Genomic DNA, 19,775 nt, shown 5'->3' with positions numbered 1-19,775 from the left:
GCAGTGTAGTTGTGTGGGTAAAAGGTGATTGGGTAGTTGTGTGGGTAAATGCAAGGTAATATATTCTGCTGTTGATGAGCTAGCTCTGCTTAGAAACCTCCCCATTGTTACAACACAGCATGATAGGCCTAACTACACATCAAGTGTTCCTGTTCCATATAACAGCAAAATATTCTTGCGTATTTCCAGAAATAAAATGGAATGATAAAACCGTTCGGCTACCACGACCTATCCTATTTCAAACAGAATAGGCTGGATTTGAATGTTTTTGTTGGTCTGGAAGACTGCCTGCGGGTTGGCACAGCCTGGACTCGTTTTGATTGGTCCCGGGCTCGCATTCTCTGAATAACCTTGCCGCTGCCGTTCTGGCCTCTTAACCATTGAAAACATGAGCCCCACACTCTCCCTCGCCGGACTCTTCTTTTTTATCTAAAACAAACTGTGTGCTCACCGAGACAAACACACCAGTTCCTAAGAAACTCGTGGAGAATTGGGACACGGACACACAATGGCTCGCTTTGTTAACCCAATCTGCAAATACTGTGAAATGTGTACCTGGCCCTTTCATTGACCCGCCTCATATAGCCTCCCATTTTCTATTTGTCGACCTCTATTAAACAGGCTCACATTTTCCGCATTACATAAAGTTAGCCAACATAAATGTAAAAACATAACACAATCAACATACACGAGTTAACGTAAAAGGGTTGAATGAGTGATTCAGGAAGAGAAAATGGCTTCAGCTATACACAGTAGCCTATACTGTTAATGTGTTTAGCCTTGGCAAGTTTGTCTTCGACAGTACTGTTGAATAACCTGCTTGGATTTCCCTTTGTGTGTGTCTGGAGGCTGTGGAATTCCCCCCAAAAGTGGGCCTCTCCAACGGTTGGAGATCTAAAGGAATGTGCAGAAGGGCAAGGTTAGTCTTAGCCTGATGACTCACACTAAATCCTTCCGTTGATCACTACATACTTCAGTCTGAGACTGCCATCATTGACGTTGTTTGTGGTGATGAGGGGCGCAGTACAAAACAAAGTAATCAGCGATTGGATTGTTTCTAACCAATCAGAGTATCAAAGCCAGTGACGAATTTTCAAACTGCCACTTTACCCAAGTGTGTTCTTTCATCGGTTTTTGTACCAATCAGATGGCCCCGAATGTGTTCACATTTGGACAAGGGTTGGGGAGATACTCAGTTCCAGACCCATTGTGGAGAAGAAACTAATATATGTGGGCGTGGTGTAGCATTTGACAGCCACAAGGAGTCTGGCAAGCCAGGCAAGGTTAGTCTGGCCTGATTCTGTGTTCCTATTAAAGTGCATAGTTAGCTATACACACTAGCTATCACTGCAAGTGATCAGTAACTGTTGGGCAACAATGTGTTGTTGTAACTAATAGATGGGTTAGCTGACAACATCATGAAAACGATGTGCACGCTTCAACGGGGCAGAAATCGGTGTTGTTGTAATTCTGGATGGTCAGATAACAACCAACAATGACAATAAACTGCCATGTGGGGAATTGTGATTAATTTCAGCTACTTTAATCTTGTTCTTGATACCATGTCTTGTTTTGAGGTGTTTTGACTGATTTCATGTCAATGCTAATATGGCAGAAATTCGCTAGCTAGCTAACCAACAACTGTAACAATGTATTTGACAGACAAGTGTTCATTGTGCAAATGTTTTTACCATTTCCAATAAACGTTGGAGTCTAAATATAGTTTATATGTTCAACAATCTAATCCAAACCCCTCGATTTTGTCGCTAAACAACAAATCCGTCTATATAAAACCAATCAATGGAAGTTGAAGTTGCTGAGTTATTGATGTTTGTGGAATGTTGAACACCTTACCATGCGAGTAGATTAGCTAGGTCTTCCAGCCTGTGTATGTAAGAAAAATACAGAATTCTGGCCTGTTTCCAACAGAGGAAGACAGGATTCCAGCTTCGTCGTGTGCAGACTGCTTTAGGCCAGGGAAATGAAGACCTCCGCTGACCATATACATGTTGATTGCACACTGTGTGCACATGAAGGACAAGTGTGCCCCTTGACATGGTAATGTGGTGTATTTCTGCAGTCCCTGTTTTAAAAGTGTTGTTATATAGACAGATCGAATTCACCGCTCAGAGAATTGAAAGACAGAAGCTTGGTTGTGAGAGACCTCTGTGGTTTGTACTTAGCTACTTCCTTGTTTGTTAGTGATTTGCAATGGCTTTTAGTGAAGCCATTTCCTCGCCTAATAGTAAATGGGTCTCAACCACAGTTGCCTTTCCTGTCTCTGCACCTTTTTTACTGACCGGATGTGTGTTGTACTGTACCAGTTGGATATTGATTGCCTTTGGCACGTTGGTTGTTTTGCTCGTGTCCATGCCAGTGACGGTTGCCTGAATTTTAATATGTATTTGCGCAAGGGTGTGTGTGTGTGGGGAACGGCCTGCATATGTGACTCTCTTTCTCGCTTACTCCTCCCTGCTCTCTCTTCTCCCCCCTCTCCACTGCTCTCTCTCCTCCCCCTATCCACTGCTCTCTCTCCTCCCCCTCTCCACTGCTCTCTGGCAGCTGCTCTGTGTTGTGTTGCTGGCTCATCTTGCACAATGGGGTTAAAAACAAGTCGCTGAGATGCCTGGCTCTCTGATTGGCCCAGGGACTCTGAAGCTGCTCCAATGGCACCCGCCGATTCCTCAGCCCCGACCACTGCACGCACTGGGGGAGCTGTGTTGGAGGGGGAGGAGGTGGCTGGTGGGGGAAAACAAGGCGGGGGAGCGAGCTACGTAATCATCTTGCACTCAAACTCTTCATTCTCCTCCTTTCTCTCGTTCTTTCTGGCTGGTTCCTCACTTAATGTTCTCTTTTCTTTGCTTTTGTGCTCTCATGCTCCGTCCTTTGCACTCTGTTCTCTTTTGTTCTGTCTCTCTTGGTTGAGGTCAGGGCTCTGTACAGGCCAGTGAAGTTCTTCCACATCGATCCAGACAAAACATTTCTGTATGGACCTCCCTTTGTCATGCTGAAACAGGAAAGGGCCTTTCCCAAACTTTTGCCACAAAGTTGGAAGCACAGAATCGTCTAGAATGTCATTGTATTCTGTAGCGTTTAGATTTCCCTTCCTTGGAACTTAGGGGCCTAGCCCGAACCATAAAAAACAGCCCCAGACTGTTATTCCTTCTCTACCAAACTTTTACAGTTGGCACTGTGCATTTGGGCAGGTAGCGTTCTCCTGGCTTTCGCCAAACCCAGATTCGTCCGATTGCCAGGTGGTGAAGCGTGATTCAAAGAACGCGTTTCCACTGCTACAGAGTCCAATGGCGGTGAGCTTTGAACCACTCCAGCCCATGCTTGGTATTGTGTATGGTGATCTTAGGCTCGTGTGTGGCAGCTCGGCCATGGAAACCCATTTCATGAAGCTCCCGACGAACAGTTATTGTTCTGACATTGCTTCCAGCGGCAGTTTGGAACTCTGTATTGAGGGTTGCAACCAAGGGCAGGCCATTTTTACGCGCAACGCACTTCATCTCCTGTCTGTCCCCTTCTGTGAGCTTGTGTGGCCTCCCACTTCCTGGCTGAGCCGTTGTTGCTCAACGTTTTCACTTCACAATAACAGCACTTACAGATGACCAGTGCAGCTCTAGTAGGGCAGAAATTTGATGAACTGACTTGTTGGACAGATGGTATCCTACGACGGTGCCACATTGAAAGTCATGGAGCTGTGCAGTAAGGCCATTCTACAGCCAATGTTTTGCTATGAAGATTGCATGGATGTGTGATACATTTTACACACCTGTCAGCAACGGTTGTGGCTGAAATAGCCAAATCCACTAATTTAAAGGGGTGTCCACATACTTTTGTATATGCAGTGTTTTCCCCTCAAATGTGTGTCGGGGACAATAAAACAAGCTCAAGGTCAGAGTACTGACGGATTTGCCTTGGCCAGCTGAAACAATGCAAAACCTTGTGCATATTTCTGACACATGTTTACACAAAGGGTGTTGTCGCACTGCCGAGAGCAAATAAGGAAGATGAATAAACTAAATAGGAGTCAGACCCTTCAACACCTACCTACCCACTGCAGCTGCCCACTTTTGTAATACGCAGCTGAAAACAAATGGGGAAATGGCTCACTGCTGCCAAGTTGTTCCTGCTCTAGCTGCCGCCTCCTGTGACCTGGAACTGAGGTTCCTGTTGGGGGGAGGGGTGCCTTTTTATTGCCTTGCTTCAGATTTGTCTCCTTCCCTTCCCAAAACTGGTTATGGCAGAGTTGGAGGTTAGGCAGCACTAGCTGTTCCATTTACTTCCTCTTCACCAACACCAAGCAATGGTCTAAATGTTTTCACTCATCCATGCTTGCTTTATTGAATAGTGAATATTGTAATTTTTGTGCCAGTTTTAAATCATTTGTATCGTTGCATTTCCTGACCCCAAACAGAGTAGAATTGGTGGGCAACCGACTCTGTATTGGTAGCCCCTGTGTATAGCCTCACTACTGTTATTTTACTGCTGCTCTTTAATTATTTGTGCTTTTTAATTTTTTACTTATCTATTCTTTTACTTAACACTAATTTTTCTTAACTGCATTGTTGGTTAAGGGCTTGTAAGTAATAATTTCACTGCAAGGTCTACACCTGTTGTATTCGGCGCATTTGACAAATAAAAATTTATTTGATAGGCTAAACCCAGGAACCCGAAGGCATGTCAAAATGGCCGCTCTGTTTTCTGTGTGATGCTGCGCCTGGTCTAGCGTTAGCATACTATGCGTTTTCTGATGAACATCAGCGCGAGGTGGAGTGAAGGCTGACCGTCTGTCTCGCTGCATAAGCGCGTCAGCTAAAGGAGGAAATGGAAATGTCATGTAAATGTGTTCGTCATGGGAGAGAGAGAGAGAGACTGCTTGATGTTATGCTAGAACACGGGCTTATCTGACAATGAGTGGTCAAGCCCTTGTTTCGTTCTTTTACTCAGGCTTCTGCAGACTATTTCATGAAGTACAGGGAGTGTATTAACAAAAGAGACTGTTACTCAGACTCGCTGCCCTTTTCATTTATTTTAATTTCTCCCTTTTTTGATGTGAAAATTCCACCCTGACACCCATGAAGCAGGCTGACGCAAAAATAGAAGGCAGACATTAGTGAAGTGACCACAAGTCAAGCACTGTGCCCAGCCAACAAGTTCCAACAAATGTAAGAAAGTAGCCATCCCATGATGAATGTGGACTGTTGCTTTGTATGGCCCTATTAACATTACTCTAAACAGATGGTTTGCTACCTCAACGTCGAGAAGCAGACTCAGTGAGCAGCTCTTGTGTCAGTCTGACTAATAGAATGTGATAGGTCAGACTGAGATGTTGTGTACACAAAAATCCATATGATGATTAAATTGCCTGAACTGATGCATGAATGTTAGTTATAACAATGTACTCCACAGTTTTTATTTGAATGACCCTTTAAATGATTATCCATCAATCACCCATAATGAACGACATCAGCAAAATGCCTGCGATATGTGATCGTTACGGTCGGTGTCGATAATCTTCTGTTTATCGTCCCAGTTCTATTGTGAACCCAAACCAGCATCTCTTCCCTTTCCCTCAGGCTCTCTTTCTCTCCCCTCTTCTGCCCCAGTGGACAGTGGCTTGGTTTGTTTGCTTCCGAAACAGATGATTGATTTTGTGACACATTGGCCCTTCTGTCGGCCTGCTCCCTTTTATTTTTCTATTGTGTCCCCCTCATCCCCACTCTGGTCCCGGTCCATTCAGACAGCTGGACATTGTTGTGTTAATGGCAGGCTGCAATGCGCTTCTCGCTGCTTGACCGCATGGCATGAGAACCGTCAGATCATGATATTGGTGTTCTGATCTGATGACACAATGGCTGACCAAAATTGGAGTTGAAATCGCGGTTTAGCCATTTGACTTTGAGGCGCTGTCTCAACAGCTAGCCTATATCACGATATCAAAAAAGAATGAGTGTTGGGACTCAGTTCGTTGGATTATTAACATGATACCTCGTCTCAGTATCCCATGTTTTACTTTCAGGGGGTTGCTTTTAGCAGGAGGCTGGGTGGGGTCCTATTTGATGCAGAAATGTTTTTCTGCTTTGTAATTGTGTTGTGAGACCAGGAGACTGTCGCTGTGGGGAACAATTGGGTTGTGCTTATAGCAGACAGTTGTGATATTCAAAGAGGATGAGAGAGATGGAGGAGCTGTTATCATGCATACTGTACTTTCTCTCTCTCACTTTCTCTTTCCCCCGTTATTTTCATGTGGAAGGGTTGCATAAATGACTAGTGACTTCTGCCAAATATCGTGTGGGATTCCAGAGAGGAGCTTTACTATCTACCTGCTTCAAGAACCATAGACTCTCTTTTTTATTTTCTATTTTTCTAAAAACAGAAAAATATTTCTTATTGAGGCCTTCATTTCCTACTAGTTTCCCAGAATCTAGCTATTCCTCTTTTGATCAATGTTCTGTTACTGACGTTTAAAAAAAATACGTCACATCACCCACCGCAGATGTTCTTTCAATGCAACTCAGCCAGTACCATGTGCATCAAAATGTAAGCTCCAGGGTTGAGGTCAATTTCAATTCTAGTCAATAGCAGAGAGGTGCATGAAGATGGCGGCCTCCATGCATTTGCCACAAATTCCTCATTTTGCTAAGTTCGCCGTTGCTCTCTTTTACTATTTTTGTTGTTGTTGTATGGTTATCAGCAGAGTATACATGATCCCAATGTTGGCTTCAAGACAATGGCAGTTTGAAAAAAATTAAAAGTAGATTGTGCCGATTTGTGGGGACATTTAAATAATGTCGTGCGCCGTAGTTTAAAAACGAAGTGGATAGTGCTAAAACAATGACTGCAAGAATCAGATTTTCCAATGTCAAGTAGCTGCAGTTAAAAATACCCCCCCCCCCAGTAAAACATGCATTGCTAGGCTATGCCCAGTATTGAAGCACTGAAGTTTCAAAGCATTGAAATGCCAGATGATCCACCTTGTCATTTCAAGTCTATTTCTCAAACGTTCTGTGTGTGTGTGAAGTGGCTTGCGTTGTGCCAGGCTATTGTCTTCTGCTTCTATTAAAAGGTTCTGGTGTAAAAAATAAATTTGCTAACAAAATGCTTATGCCTCATCCACATCACCAAGGTTGAAAGTTTTGTACTTTTTTTTTTTTTTTTTTAATCAGTATATGAATATGAATATGAATGCGACATTGAAGAATACACACAGCCGGTGTGGTTTTTGGGTGACAGAGATTTATTTTTTATCTCACCTTTATTTAACCAGGTAGACCAGTTGAGAACAAGTTCTCATTTACAACTGCGACCTGGCCAAGATAAAGCAAAGCAGTGCGACAAAAACAACAGAGTTACACATGGAATAAACAAAAGTACAGTCAATAACACAATAGAAAAATCGGTATACAGTGTGTGCAAATGAAGTAAGGCAATAAATAATCCAATAGTGGCAAAGTAATTTCAATTTAGCAATTTACACTGGAGTGATATGTGCAGATAATGACGTTCAAGTAGACTGTCAATTGGGCAAGAACCTGAAACCCAGCACCAATGCTCCTCAATGGCAACAGCGCAAGGGCAGGGAGTGGCACTATTTACAAATCGAAGAACACATTGCCCAAGGAGTTTTCACTCTGTCAATTCCTCTTCTCCTCAACCTTGACTCCTAAAACAGTGCTGAGGGAATTTCCAATTGTAAAAAAAAAAAAACGTGTTCATTATGTCTAGGGCCTATTGAATGAGAGTATACACGGACCTGTCAACCTATTTCCTGAAATATGGGTGGCTGTGTGCAGGGTGAGCGGCACGGCTGCATCACTTCGCTTTGTTATGGCGGTGGGGGGGTGTCTATGTTTTGGTCAAGCGGTGCAGGGCTTACTCTGCCTGCTAGGCTGTTTCTAGGTGTTCAGCTGTTTGTGTGTGAGTGTTTGTCTGTAAACATCCTGTTTCCTCTACCTTCTTGTGGCGGCTTACGTACACTATATCCCACCAGGGACACGTGAGCACCTAAATCATATAAATATTAAAAGGAATCAAAATAATTTATTACCAGATGGTACAAGCACTTCTAGCAGAGCTCAACTGTGTCTGGAGAGTGAAAGAGGGAGGGGAGTGAAGGACAGGCAGGGAAGAGAGAAACAGGAGGAAGAGGGATGGAGGGAGGTAAAGGATTCCTCTGTGCTGTTCATTTTATCACCCCCACGGACTCCTCCAAAATGGCCTCTGTTCCAGTGAAGTGAAAAGACTTTGAGCCCGCTGGTAATTTGAGCCTGCTATTCAAGGCTGGGGGGAGCAAACAAGGGAGGGAGGAAGGAAGGAAGGGGGAGAGGTAAGAGAGGCCCTTCTGGAATATACCTCTCAGTTCATTGTTGTTTTGGAACGAGTCCCAAAGGTGAACTCCCTTTGAGGCCTCGCAGGGAACCAGCTATTTCTGTCCCAAAAATGTATCTCTTGTACAGCTTTCTCACTACTAACAGTCAAGTTGTTTCTAATAAGCTCTTATTTTCTCTATGGCTCTCTGGCCATATGCTATGGGCTTTCCTTTTTCTTCTTAAAGTCACTTACTCTTAACTCTTTGTATGACCTTGCATAACTTTACATATTACAGAACTTTTCCCTAAAGTACCATTTTAGGATTGTACATACTAGATAGACAATCCCCATCCAGGCAAAACACGGTGTTTCTTACTGCAGCCTACTGTATTTGCACAAGATAAAGCCTTTTATTGAAAAGAAAAGTAACGAAGTCCCTCAGATTTAAAGGGGATTTCAACTCAGAAGTGTAAAATTGGAATGTTCTGTACCGTTAAACACTTTGTATATTGTTCTTATCAAACCAAACACAAGGTTTGAATCTGTTTGTAGCAGAGCAACGCACACATCTAGGGCCACACCTTTCCACTATTGTATTTGGATTGATGTTTTCTGGGCAACAACCACTCTGAGAAAGAGTGCATATTTTTCCGCAGTCGTCACTGTACGGCTAGAAACTACCCAGCGTTAACTGACCTTGACGTTAGTGGAGGGAGCTAGGCTATTAGGTAATCCATTGTTGTTGCCTAGATGCTGGTAACTAGCCACTGGGAATGCATGCAAGCTAGCGTTAGCGTAGCTAAGGGACCAGTTCAGAAATGCCATGCATCTCAGTACTTTGACCAGGCTACCAATTACTGGACTCACCCCAGTAGAACAATGCGCTTTATACAAGGATGGGTCATAAAGTCTGCGTGTAGTGTCGTCTTCATTGTGCAAACCAATATTAGCTGCATTATCGCCAGTGTTACGTGTTAAAACCACTTCCTCGTGTGTGCGACAGTGTGTGTACATTTGAGTACATTCACGTAATTTCATGACTGAGTTTTAAGATGACCTTGCTCTATGCCAGATCCTCTCCCGCTCTCTGCTGCTGGGTTCACACGCTCCCAGGGCTGGTTCTTCTTTCTGCAGCCTCAGTCTGCTGCCTGCCTGCCTGCCTGCCTGCCTGCCTGCCTGCCTGCGAGATGGCTGGGCGGATGAGACAAAGCACGAGAGAATCAGAGGAGTGTTGCTCAGTGTTCCAGAGTTGTTGTCGTGGTGTATGGATCATATGACAGCCGACTGGATGACTCACCCTTGTGATGTCTGGGCAAACACCGCCCCCGCTGGTTCTCCTTGGTACTGCAGGCGAGAGGCCCAGTTAGAGCTCCCACTGTAGGGGTGGTGGAGGTGGTGATTGTCTGTTGTTCTGTCTGTTGTTTTTCTCCACACTGGATATATAGCACCACGGGATATATAGCACCACGGGGTGTATAGCACCACGGGGTGTATAACACCACGATATGTATAGCACCACGATATGTATAGCACCACGGGGATGTATAGCACCACGGGGATGTATAGCACCACGGGATGTATAGCACCACGGGATGTATAGCACCACGGGATGTATAGCACCACGGGGTGTATAGCACCACGGAACCACGGGGTGTATAGCACCACGGGATATATAGCACCACGGGACCACGGAATGTATAGCACCACGGGGTGTATAGCACCACTGGATGTATAGCACCACGGGGTGTATAGCACCACTGGATGTATAGCACCACGGGGTGTATAGCACCACTGGATGTATAGCACCACGGGGTGTATAGCACCACTGGATGTATAGCACCACTGGATGTATAGCACCACTGGATGTATAGCACCACTGGATGTATAGCACCACTGGATGTATAGCACCACGGGGTGTATAGCACCACGGGGTGTATAGCACCACGGGGTGTATAGCACCACGGGATGTATAGCACCACTGGATGTATAGCACCACTGGATGTATAGCACCACTGGATGTATAGCACCACGGGGTGTATAGCACCACGGGATGTATAGCACCACTGGATGTATAGCACCACGGGGTGTATAGCACCACTGGATGTATAGCACCACGGGACCACGGGATGTATAGCACCACTGGATGTATAGCACCACTGGATGTATAGCACCACGGGGTGTATAGCACCACGGGGTGTATAGCACCACTGGATGTATAGCACCACTGGATGTATAGCACCACTGGATGTATAGCACCACTGGATGTATAGCACCACTGGATGTATAGCACCACTGGATGTATACCACTGGATGTATAGCACCACTGGATGTATAGCACCACTGGATGTATAGCACCACTGGATATATAGCACCACTGGATGTATAGCACCACTGGATGTATAGCACCACTGGATGTATAGCACCACTGGATATATAGCACCACGGGGTGTATAGCACCACTGGATGTATAGCACCACGGGGTGTATAGCACCACTGGCCTGGGCTTCACTTTGACATGTTGGTCATTTAGCAAACCCTCTTATCCACAGCTTACGGTCAGTAACCCATTGAGCCCTGGTCAACAGTAGTGCACGATATAGGGAATAGTGTGCCACGCAGACCGACTCCACTCCTGGCAGTCATTGCTGTTGTAACAAGGCCAATCTAGGTGGAGCAGCCTGCATGACTCGGCATACTGTTTGTTCTATGTGAAGTATTATAGGTGGCTCTTTGACATTTCCCGTGTGCGTGTGTGTGTGTGTGTGCCTGTGCTGCATGCGAGTGTGTACAGGAACACATGTCAAAGAGAGCTTCTTGTAATGAACACTGGTTCCTCATCTGATTTGAGTTTGGAACACCCCTTTGTTATGAACCTGTTGAAGAATCAGATGTTAGTTTTGACCGTGTCATTGCTGTTACCATTCTTATCCAACTTGCCTAAGATGAAGGCCTAGGTGCCAACTCATGGTCCTGAAAGTCACGTTCATTGTTCACACACACTTACAGAACACGACCAGCAGTTTGCCAGCGTTGTTTTTGTTTTGTTGAGAGGGTTCTTTGTGTAGTTGAGGCAGAGTAATGCTGTTTCTACCTCCGTAGTCCTTTTTAGGCTTGTTTTGTCGAGGACTCGCAAGGATTTAGTATGACCTCTGAGTTGGGATGACTCACGGTAGTTCATTGAGAATCCAAATGGTCCAGTGGTGTGTCATCAGCGGGGGGGGGGGACGCAGCTTTTTGCTTCATTGCCAGCTTGTATTTATAATGGTGTTTTGACCATGGAGGTTTTGCCTGGATCCTGCTGGGGCTTTACCAAACTCCCTCAGGTTCATAGGGTCAGAACTGTGTTTGCTGACTGTTCACTTGTTACTTTTGTGTGTGGGTCTGGTGTCTGTGTTTTAGGGCTGTGACGGTCATGGAATTTGGACTAAAAGACACTACTCGGCTCCTGACTGCATGTGCTGCTGCTGCAGGGAGGGGGGCGTTGCCTCGAAATCTAATTTATTTATATAGCCCTTCGTACATCAGCTGATATCTCAAAGTGCTGTACAGAAACCCACCCTAAAACCCAGCCTCGACAACTGAAAACTTGTTTGCTTAAACACCTCGCTTGTTTCAGCAAGGAGCAACGGTTTCGTTAAGTTGGAGAGTCTAGTCCATGTTAGAGCAGAAACAAATGCCTATAAATGCTGGGCGTCCCATCTTCAGTCACCTGTTCACTCCACACATTTATTAGAATAAAACATTAATTTTTTTATGTTTACGTTTAGTTTATATTCATGACGGCCTTCATCCATATCCGTCTGTTATACGGTAATTGTGCCAACCCTATGTCTGTGTGTAGGTAATTGTCTCACTAATTACCTCCCTCTTTCTCTCAGGTCTCCCCATGTCCGTGAGCCGTCGGCTGCGGCTTTGCGGCACCCCACCCCTAGAGTGGTCTGTCGCTGCAGTTCGGACCCCGTGATCCCTCTCCCGCCCCCCCCTCCCCTCCCCTCCCCCCTCCTCCTCCCTCCCTCCCCTCCTTCCCCTCCTCATCGCTGTGCAGGACGTCATGAGCATAGTAATCGCGCTGGGAGTCACCACACCAGAAACGTCCTACTCAGATATGGCTGCTGGATCAGAGTGAGTACCGCGCGGGCGGTGTGGAGGGAGGGAGTACCGCGCGGGCGGTGTGGAGGGAGGGAGTACCGCGCGGGCGGTGTGGAGGGAGGGAGTACCGCGCGGGCGGGGTGGAGGGAGGGAGTGAGTACCGCGGGGTGGAGGGAGGGAGTACCGTGCGGGCGGAGGAGGTGTGGGGATGAGAATGCACGCATCCTTCTTCACCATCTAGAAATAGACTTGTCAACTATGGTGAAAGCCTTTCTCTTGCATTGTAAAAATAAACAAGGTGCACTGATGCACTCAACCAACACATACATCACATACTGTAACTGAATAGTGATGATGCCAAGGCTAAATCAGACAAGTATTGAAATAGGAGCCCAACAGTCCACTGTTCTGCAGAACACTGTGAAGAAATGTCCCTAGAAACCACAGGGAAATGGACCTAAACCCAGCGTTGTTGCTACACTGTAGGTGGGACAGATGAAATTGACCTGAGCCCAGCACAGCTGTAGGTGAGACAGATGAAACGGACCTGAGCCCAGCACTGCTGTAGGTGAGACAGATGAAACAGACCTGAACCCAGCACTGCTGTAGGTGAGACAGATGAAACGGACCTGAACCCAGCACTGCTGTAGGTGAGACAGATGAAATGGACCTGAACCCAGCACTGCTGTATGTGAGACAGATGAAATGGACCTGAGCCCAGCACAGCTGTAGGTGAGACAGATGAAACGGACCTGAACCCAGCACTGCTGTAGGTGAGACTATGGAATGGACCTGAACCCAGCACTGCTGTAGGTGAGACAGATGAAATGGACCTGAACCCAGCACTGCTGTAGGTGAGACAGATGAAATGGACCTGAACCCAGCACTGCTGTAGGTGAGACAGATGAAATGGACCTGAACCCAGCACTGCTGTAGGTGAGACTATGGAATGTAGCTGGATCAGGCCTCCTTCCCCCTCTCCATACATGTCTTCTCCTCCTTCTCCCCCCCAACCTGACTCGAGGGGATTTCACTTCACATGGAAACAATCAGAAACAGAAAGCAGACCAGACATTTACAAAACAAATCTCCTGCTGGGATGTAATATTTTCTTGTTTGAGATGGAGCGTTATGACATTTGAGATGATAATTCGGCAACGCTTCATGCACCAGGACTGTAGTTGTTAGGTGAAAGACAAGGTTGTTCTCCTCTCCCACCGAGACCTCTGCTAAAGGGCAACGGGGGAGGTGCATAACACGCCAGGAATCATGGCGTCCGACATTCCATTTCCTGAATGGTCATCATTCTCCCAGGCTTTCCTTGGCTCTTGGGGGATGTTTTGGGCTGTGGTGCCATCTAGTGTACCGAACAGGCCTGGGAGATTTCACCCGCTGGTTGTTTACAAGCTTAGCTGCTGTATAAGTGGTTGAAGAAATGGCTTTCACCATAGTTAGCCTAAACATTTAGTCTTTCTAGATAAAAAATGTTTCTTCTAACTTGTCCCATTATCTGGTTGTCTTTCTATCTTTAACTTCTACTTTTCTCCTGCTCTCGCTCTCTCTCGCTCTCTCTCTCAGCCCTGAGTCAGTGGAAGCAAGTCCTGCCGTGAACGAGAAAAACTACCCCAACCACAACTGTGGGAGTGCACACAGTCATGGGTATCGAGGACTGCCATATACTGTGAGTACACGGCTCTCCTCCTCTATCACTATTAGTCTCTGTTCTATACTTATATCTACCTTCACTCTAATTATAGTCTCTGTTCTATACTTGGATATCTACCTTCACTCTAATTATAGTCTCTGTTCTATACTTAAATATCAACCTTCACTCTAATTATAGTCTCTGTTCTATACTTGGATATCTACCTTCACTCTAATTATAGTCTCTGTTCTATACTTAAATATCAACCTTCACTCTAATTATAGTCTCTGTTCTATACTTGGATATCTACCTTCACTCTAATTATAGTCTCTGTTCTATACTTAAATATCAACCTTCACTCTAATTATAGTCTCTGTTCTATACTTGGATATCTACCTTCACTCTAATTATAGTCTCTGTTCTATACTTAAATATCAACCTTCACTCTAATTATAGTCTCTGTTCTATACTTGGATATCTACCTTCACTCTAATTATAGTCTCTGTTCTATACTTGGATATCTACCTTCACTTTAATTATAGTCTCTGTTCTATACTTGGATATCTACCTTCACTCTAATTATAGTCTCTGTTCTATACTTGGATATCTACCTTCACTCTAATTATAGTCTCTGTTCTATACTTGGATATCTACCTTCACTCTAATTATAGTCTCTGTTCTATACTTAAATATCAACCTTCACTCTAATTATAGTCTCTGTTCTATACTTGGATATCTACCTTCACTCTAATTATAAGCCAGTCTTTGTTATATACTTAGTTATCAATATTTCGGTCAAGTAACTTTTTGTAAGATGACTTTTTGCAGAAAACTAAATGAATTAGTCAGTGTGAGCACGTAAAGCCAGTACGGCTGCATGTGGAATCTTAGGTCAGAGAAGAAGGATAGTCCCTTACTACACAACAGTCTCACATATCCTAGACAAACCAAACAAACTCAAGTCAGCGCAATGTTGGAACTCTGTAATGCTGCTTGACACGTTCACACAGCGCCGCCTTGCGTTTTCAGCTAACAGGTTGTATTGTCATGTACCATTTGGTTTGTCCTCATTTTCATTCGTCTTCCATTTTCCGTTTCCTCTTCCTCCTTTTTTTGTGCCTGAACACCTGTTGTTTGAAGATGCAACAGTCTTCCGTTGTGTGTTGTCAGGATCACAACTATGGCGCGCCCCCTCCCCCCACCCCACCCGCCTCCCCGCTCTCCCAAACCATCATTCCCCGCATGGAGCTCAACCCCGCCTCCCGCTACCATGACAACGCCACCAATGGCGGCCAGGAGGAGAACTCTGCCGACAGCGAAAGCTCGTCGGAGGAAGACGGGGCTGTGGCCAGCTGGTGCCACTGCAGCCTGACGCAGGATGGCTTCCTCATCAAGTGCGAGAGCTGCAGGTGAGATAACGTGTTCCTGAATACACTCTGTTGATGTGTAGAAGTGCCGGATGATTTTATACGTTAGCTATATTTGTGTGCGTCACCTCTTCTATTTGTCTTACATGAATACACAGACATACTACAAGTCATATATTGAAATAGCAGATCTGCAATTTCCTGGTTGTAATATTGTTCTGTGATTTCAGGGGGCTGGACAGAAGGAAAGGACTGTATGGCCAACGCAGGAAACCAGAAAATGTATCAGGTATTGTGAAGGGTACTTGACACAGACTGCATAACATGCATCTTAATGTCCGTCTTTCAAATATGGAACACGCATGCAGCCACAACATTAATGCTTTGGCAGTACGTACAGTTGAAGTCGGAAGTTTACACATTAAAACTAGTTTTTCAACCACTCCACAAATTTCTTGTTCACAAACTATAATTTTGGCAAGTTGGTTAGGACATCTACTTTGTACATGACACAAGTCATTTTTCCAACAATTGTTTACAGACAGATTATTTCACTTATAATTCTCTGTATCACAATTCCAGTGGATCAGAAGTTTACATACGCTAATACGGAACCCAAACCGGCGTGCGCACATTTATTTTGTCCCCCCACACCAAACGCGATCACGACACGCAGGTTAAAATATCAAAACAAACTCTGAACAAATTATATTAATTTGGGGACAGATAGAAAAGCATTAAACATTTATGGCAATTTAGCTAGTTAGCTTGCACTTGCTAGCTAATATGTCCTATTTAGCTAGCTTTCTGTTGCTAGCTAATTTGTCCTGGGATATAAACATGAAGTTATTTTACCTGAAATGCACAAGGTCTTCTACTCCACCAATTAATCCAGACATAAAACGGTCAACCGAATCGTTTCTAGTCATCTCTCTTCCTTCCAGGCCTTTTCTTCTCTTGACTTTATATTGCGATTGGCAACTTTCATAAATTAGGTGCATTACCGCCACTGACCTCGTTCGTCTTTCAGTCACCCACGTGGGTATAACCAATGAGGAGATGGCACGTGGGTACCTGCTTCTATCAACCAATGAGGAGATGGGAGAGGCAGGGCTTTCAGCGCGATCTGCGTCAGAAATAGAACTGATTTCTATTTTAGCCCTTGGCCACGCAGACGCTCGTTGGCGCGCACGAGCAGTGTGGGTGCAATAATTTAATAACAGACTTCTTTTACAACGCTCGCACACGCAAAGCAGGTGGTGTAGTCCGCCTGTTAGTTGACTGTCCCTTTAAACAGCTTGGAAAATTCCAGAAAATGATTTAATGGCTTTAGAAGCTTCTGATAGGCTAATTGACATCATTTGAGTCAATTGGAGGTGTACCTGTGGATGTATTTCAAGGCATACCTTCATACTCAGTGCCTCTTTGCTTGACATCATGGGAAAATCAAAAGAAATCAGCCAAGACCTCAGAAACAAAAATGTAGACCTCCACAAGTCTGGTTCATCCTTGGGAGCAATTTCCAAACGCCTGAAGGAGGAGACGCGTTCTGTCTCCTAGAGATGATTGTGCTTTGGTGTGAAAAGTGCAAATCAATCCCAGAACAGCAGCAAAGGACCTCGTGAAGATGCTGGAGGAAACGGGTACAAAAGTTTCTATATCCACAGTAAAACAAGTCCTATATCGACATAACCTGAAAGGCCGCTCATCAAGGAAGAAGCCACTGCTCCACAACCGCCATAAAAAAAACAGACGGTTTGCAACTGCACATGAGTACAAAGATCATACTTTTTGGAGGAATGTCCTTTGGTCTGATGAAAGAAAATATAACTGTTTGGCCATAATGACCATTGTTATGTTTGGAGGAAAAAGGGGGAGGCTTGCATGCCGAAGAACACCATCCCAACCGTGAAGCACGGGGGTGTCAACATCATGTTGTGGGGGTGCTTTGCTGCAGGAGGGACTGGTGCACTTCACAAAATAGATGCCATCATGAGGCAGGGAAATTATGTGGATATATTGAAGCAACATCTCAAGACATTAGTCAGGAAGTTAAAGCTTGTTCGCAAATGGGTCTTCCAAATGGACAATGACTTAAGCAAAATGGCTTAAGGACAACAAGGTCAAGGTATTGGAGTGGCCATCACATAGCCCTGACCTCAATCCTATAGAACATTTGTGGGCAGAACTGAAAAGGCCTGTGTGAGCAAGGAGGCCTACAAACCTGACTCCGTTAGACCAGCTCTGTCAGGAGGAATAGGCCAAAACTCACCCAACTTATTGTGGGAAGCTGGTGGAAGGCTACCTGAAACGTTTGACCCAATTTAAACAATATAAAGACAATGATACCAAATACTAATTGAGTGTTTGTAAACGTCTGACCCACTGGGAATGTGATGAAATAAATAAAAGCTGCAATAAATCATTCTCTCTACTATTATTCTGGCATTTCACATTCTTAAAATAAATTGGTGATACTAACGGACCTAAGACAGGGAATTTTTACCAGGATTTAATGTCAGGAATTGTGAAATGGAGTTTTAAATGTATTTGGCTAAGGTGTATGTAAACTTACAACTTCAACTGTACATGTATTTTGCCACTTGGCCTCAACCTCATGTAAACGCCATGGGCCCGTTTTCCTGGACACAGATTGAGCATAGGCCTGGACTAAGAAGATCAAAGGAGAATCTCTATCTCTAAGTAGCTTTTTAGTACTGGACTAGGCTTAATATTAGTCCAAGAAACCTAAGTGTTCACTGTTGACGGGCCCAGGTACCTGTGCATGCTCAAGTCTCTCTTCTTGTTTCTAGTGGGAGAGAGCAGTGCCACGGAGAGTGGCGACGAGGAGGTGTCGCCCGCCACAGTGTCCTACACGGCCACACAGCACACGCCCACCAGCATCACGCTCACTGTCAACCGCGTCAAGCGGAACAAGTCCAAGAAGAGGAAGAAGAGCACGGAGAAGGCCCGCGGAGTGCCCAAGGGCAAGAAGATCAAGGTTGGTACTAGGAAGCGAGGGCCCAATTAACACTGCAAAGAGTCCTACCTGTGTGCTAAATGCGAGGCATGCCAGGCAAAAGTGACGTGCTTAAATGTAGTGCTAGTGGAAGGTGTCAGCCGCCACGTGGGCTAAATGTAGTGCTAGTGGAAGGTGTCAGCCGCCACGTGGGATAAATGTAGTGCTAGTGGAAGGTGTCAGCCTCCACGTGGGCCAAATGTCAAGCTAGTGGAAGGTGCCAGCTGCCACGTGGGCCAAATGTCAAGCTAGTGGAAGGTGCCAGCCGCCACTTGCACCAAATGTAGTGGTAGCAGCGGCAAGTGTTGACAAAATGCCACACGAGCAAAGTTTGAAAAGGGTCTGAGTGTGCAAATGCATAACTCGCAGCTAGTAAGAAGACCAAGATCGCAAAGTTTCCTGTTTAACTTGCTTAGAAGGTTGATCTGACCGTACTCGTATATGTAATTGATAGTTTGATCAGATCAGATGATACTCGTGACTGGAAAAAAACGTGTTATAATATGCCCAAAACAGATGTTGTCAAAATTGCGTTTTATTTTTTTTAAGATAACAGGTAATTACTGAGTAAAAATCGTATCAGGAAAATAACTACTTGGCACACCCCAGCTGAGTATGCCTATTTTCGACCTCTAGAGGCCAAGAGAGGAGTTGCAGTCCTTTTTCTAGTGGCAGAAATAGTTATTTTTGGTACATTATTTTCGAGTAAACTCCGAAATGTCTAAACGTTGAATACAGACTGTCTGAAACTTTGTTTTAAAGTTGTAAGTGGACTCTGAAATGTGGCCAAAACGTTGAGTAAACAAGTGTCTGTCTTTACAGGCCTTCAGAGAGGGTTCTAGAAAGTCCATGAGGATGAAGGTAAGATTCGTTCACTCCTGAGGATCTTCTGTTTAGTTATATACCAATGTATACTACTACACATTTGAACTTCACAGCGTTAGTGTACAGTGGCTTGTGAAAGTATTCACCCCACTTGGCATTTTTCCTATTTTGTTGCCTTTTAACCTGGAATTAAAATATATTTTGGGGGGGGATTTGTATCATATGATTTACACAACATGCCTACCACTTTGAAGATGCAAAATATTTTTCTTTGTGAAACAAACATGAAATAAGACAAAAAAACAGAACTTGCACATGCATAACTATACACCCCCAAAGCCAATAGTTTGTAGAGCCACCTTTTGCAGGAATTACAGCTGCAAGTCTCTTGGGATGTGTCTCTGTAAGCTTGGCAAATCTAGCCACTGGGATTTTTGCCCATTCTTCAAGGCAAAACTGCTCCAGCTCCTTCAAGTTGGATGGGTTCCGCTGGTGTACAGCAATCTTTAAG

At 44.8% G+C, this 19,775-nt stretch overlaps 1 protein-coding gene across 4 annotated transcripts in view; it reads left to right on the top strand.

The window, feature by feature from the left end:
- LOC110528515 (histone-lysine N-methyltransferase SETD5) overlaps nt 1-19,775 on the top strand; it is a 42,122-nt gene that overhangs the window by 4,189 nt on the left and 18,158 nt on the right. For 2 of the 4 annotated variants that reach the window (XM_090241879.1, XM_021610624.3), the window contains exons 2-7: nt 12,198-12,441; nt 13,987-14,089; nt 15,224-15,462; nt 15,651-15,709; nt 18,234-18,421; nt 19,262-19,300. In XM_090241879.1, coding sequence (XP_090098005.1) covers nt 12,371-12,441; nt 13,987-14,089; nt 15,224-15,462; nt 15,651-15,709; nt 18,234-18,421; nt 19,262-19,300 — 699 coding nt within the window. In that variant the 5' untranslated portion in view covers nt 12,198-12,370. Of the gene's footprint in view, nt 1-12,197; nt 12,442-13,986; nt 14,090-15,193; nt 15,463-15,650; nt 15,710-18,233; nt 18,422-19,261; nt 19,301-19,775 lie in introns of all 4 variants that reach the window. The other 2 variants (XM_021610625.3, XM_021610623.3) reach the window with 1 other exon arrangement.

The sequence above is a fragment of the Oncorhynchus mykiss genome, chromosome 7 (genome assembly GCF_057628025.1).
Source record: "Oncorhynchus mykiss isolate SJ-2025 chromosome 7, ASM5762802v1, whole genome shotgun sequence".
NCBI lineage: Eukaryota > Metazoa > Chordata > Actinopteri > Salmoniformes > Salmonidae > Oncorhynchus > Oncorhynchus mykiss.
The sequence above is the reverse complement of the archived record's forward strand: the minus strand, read 5'-3'. Positions and strand labels throughout refer to the sequence as shown.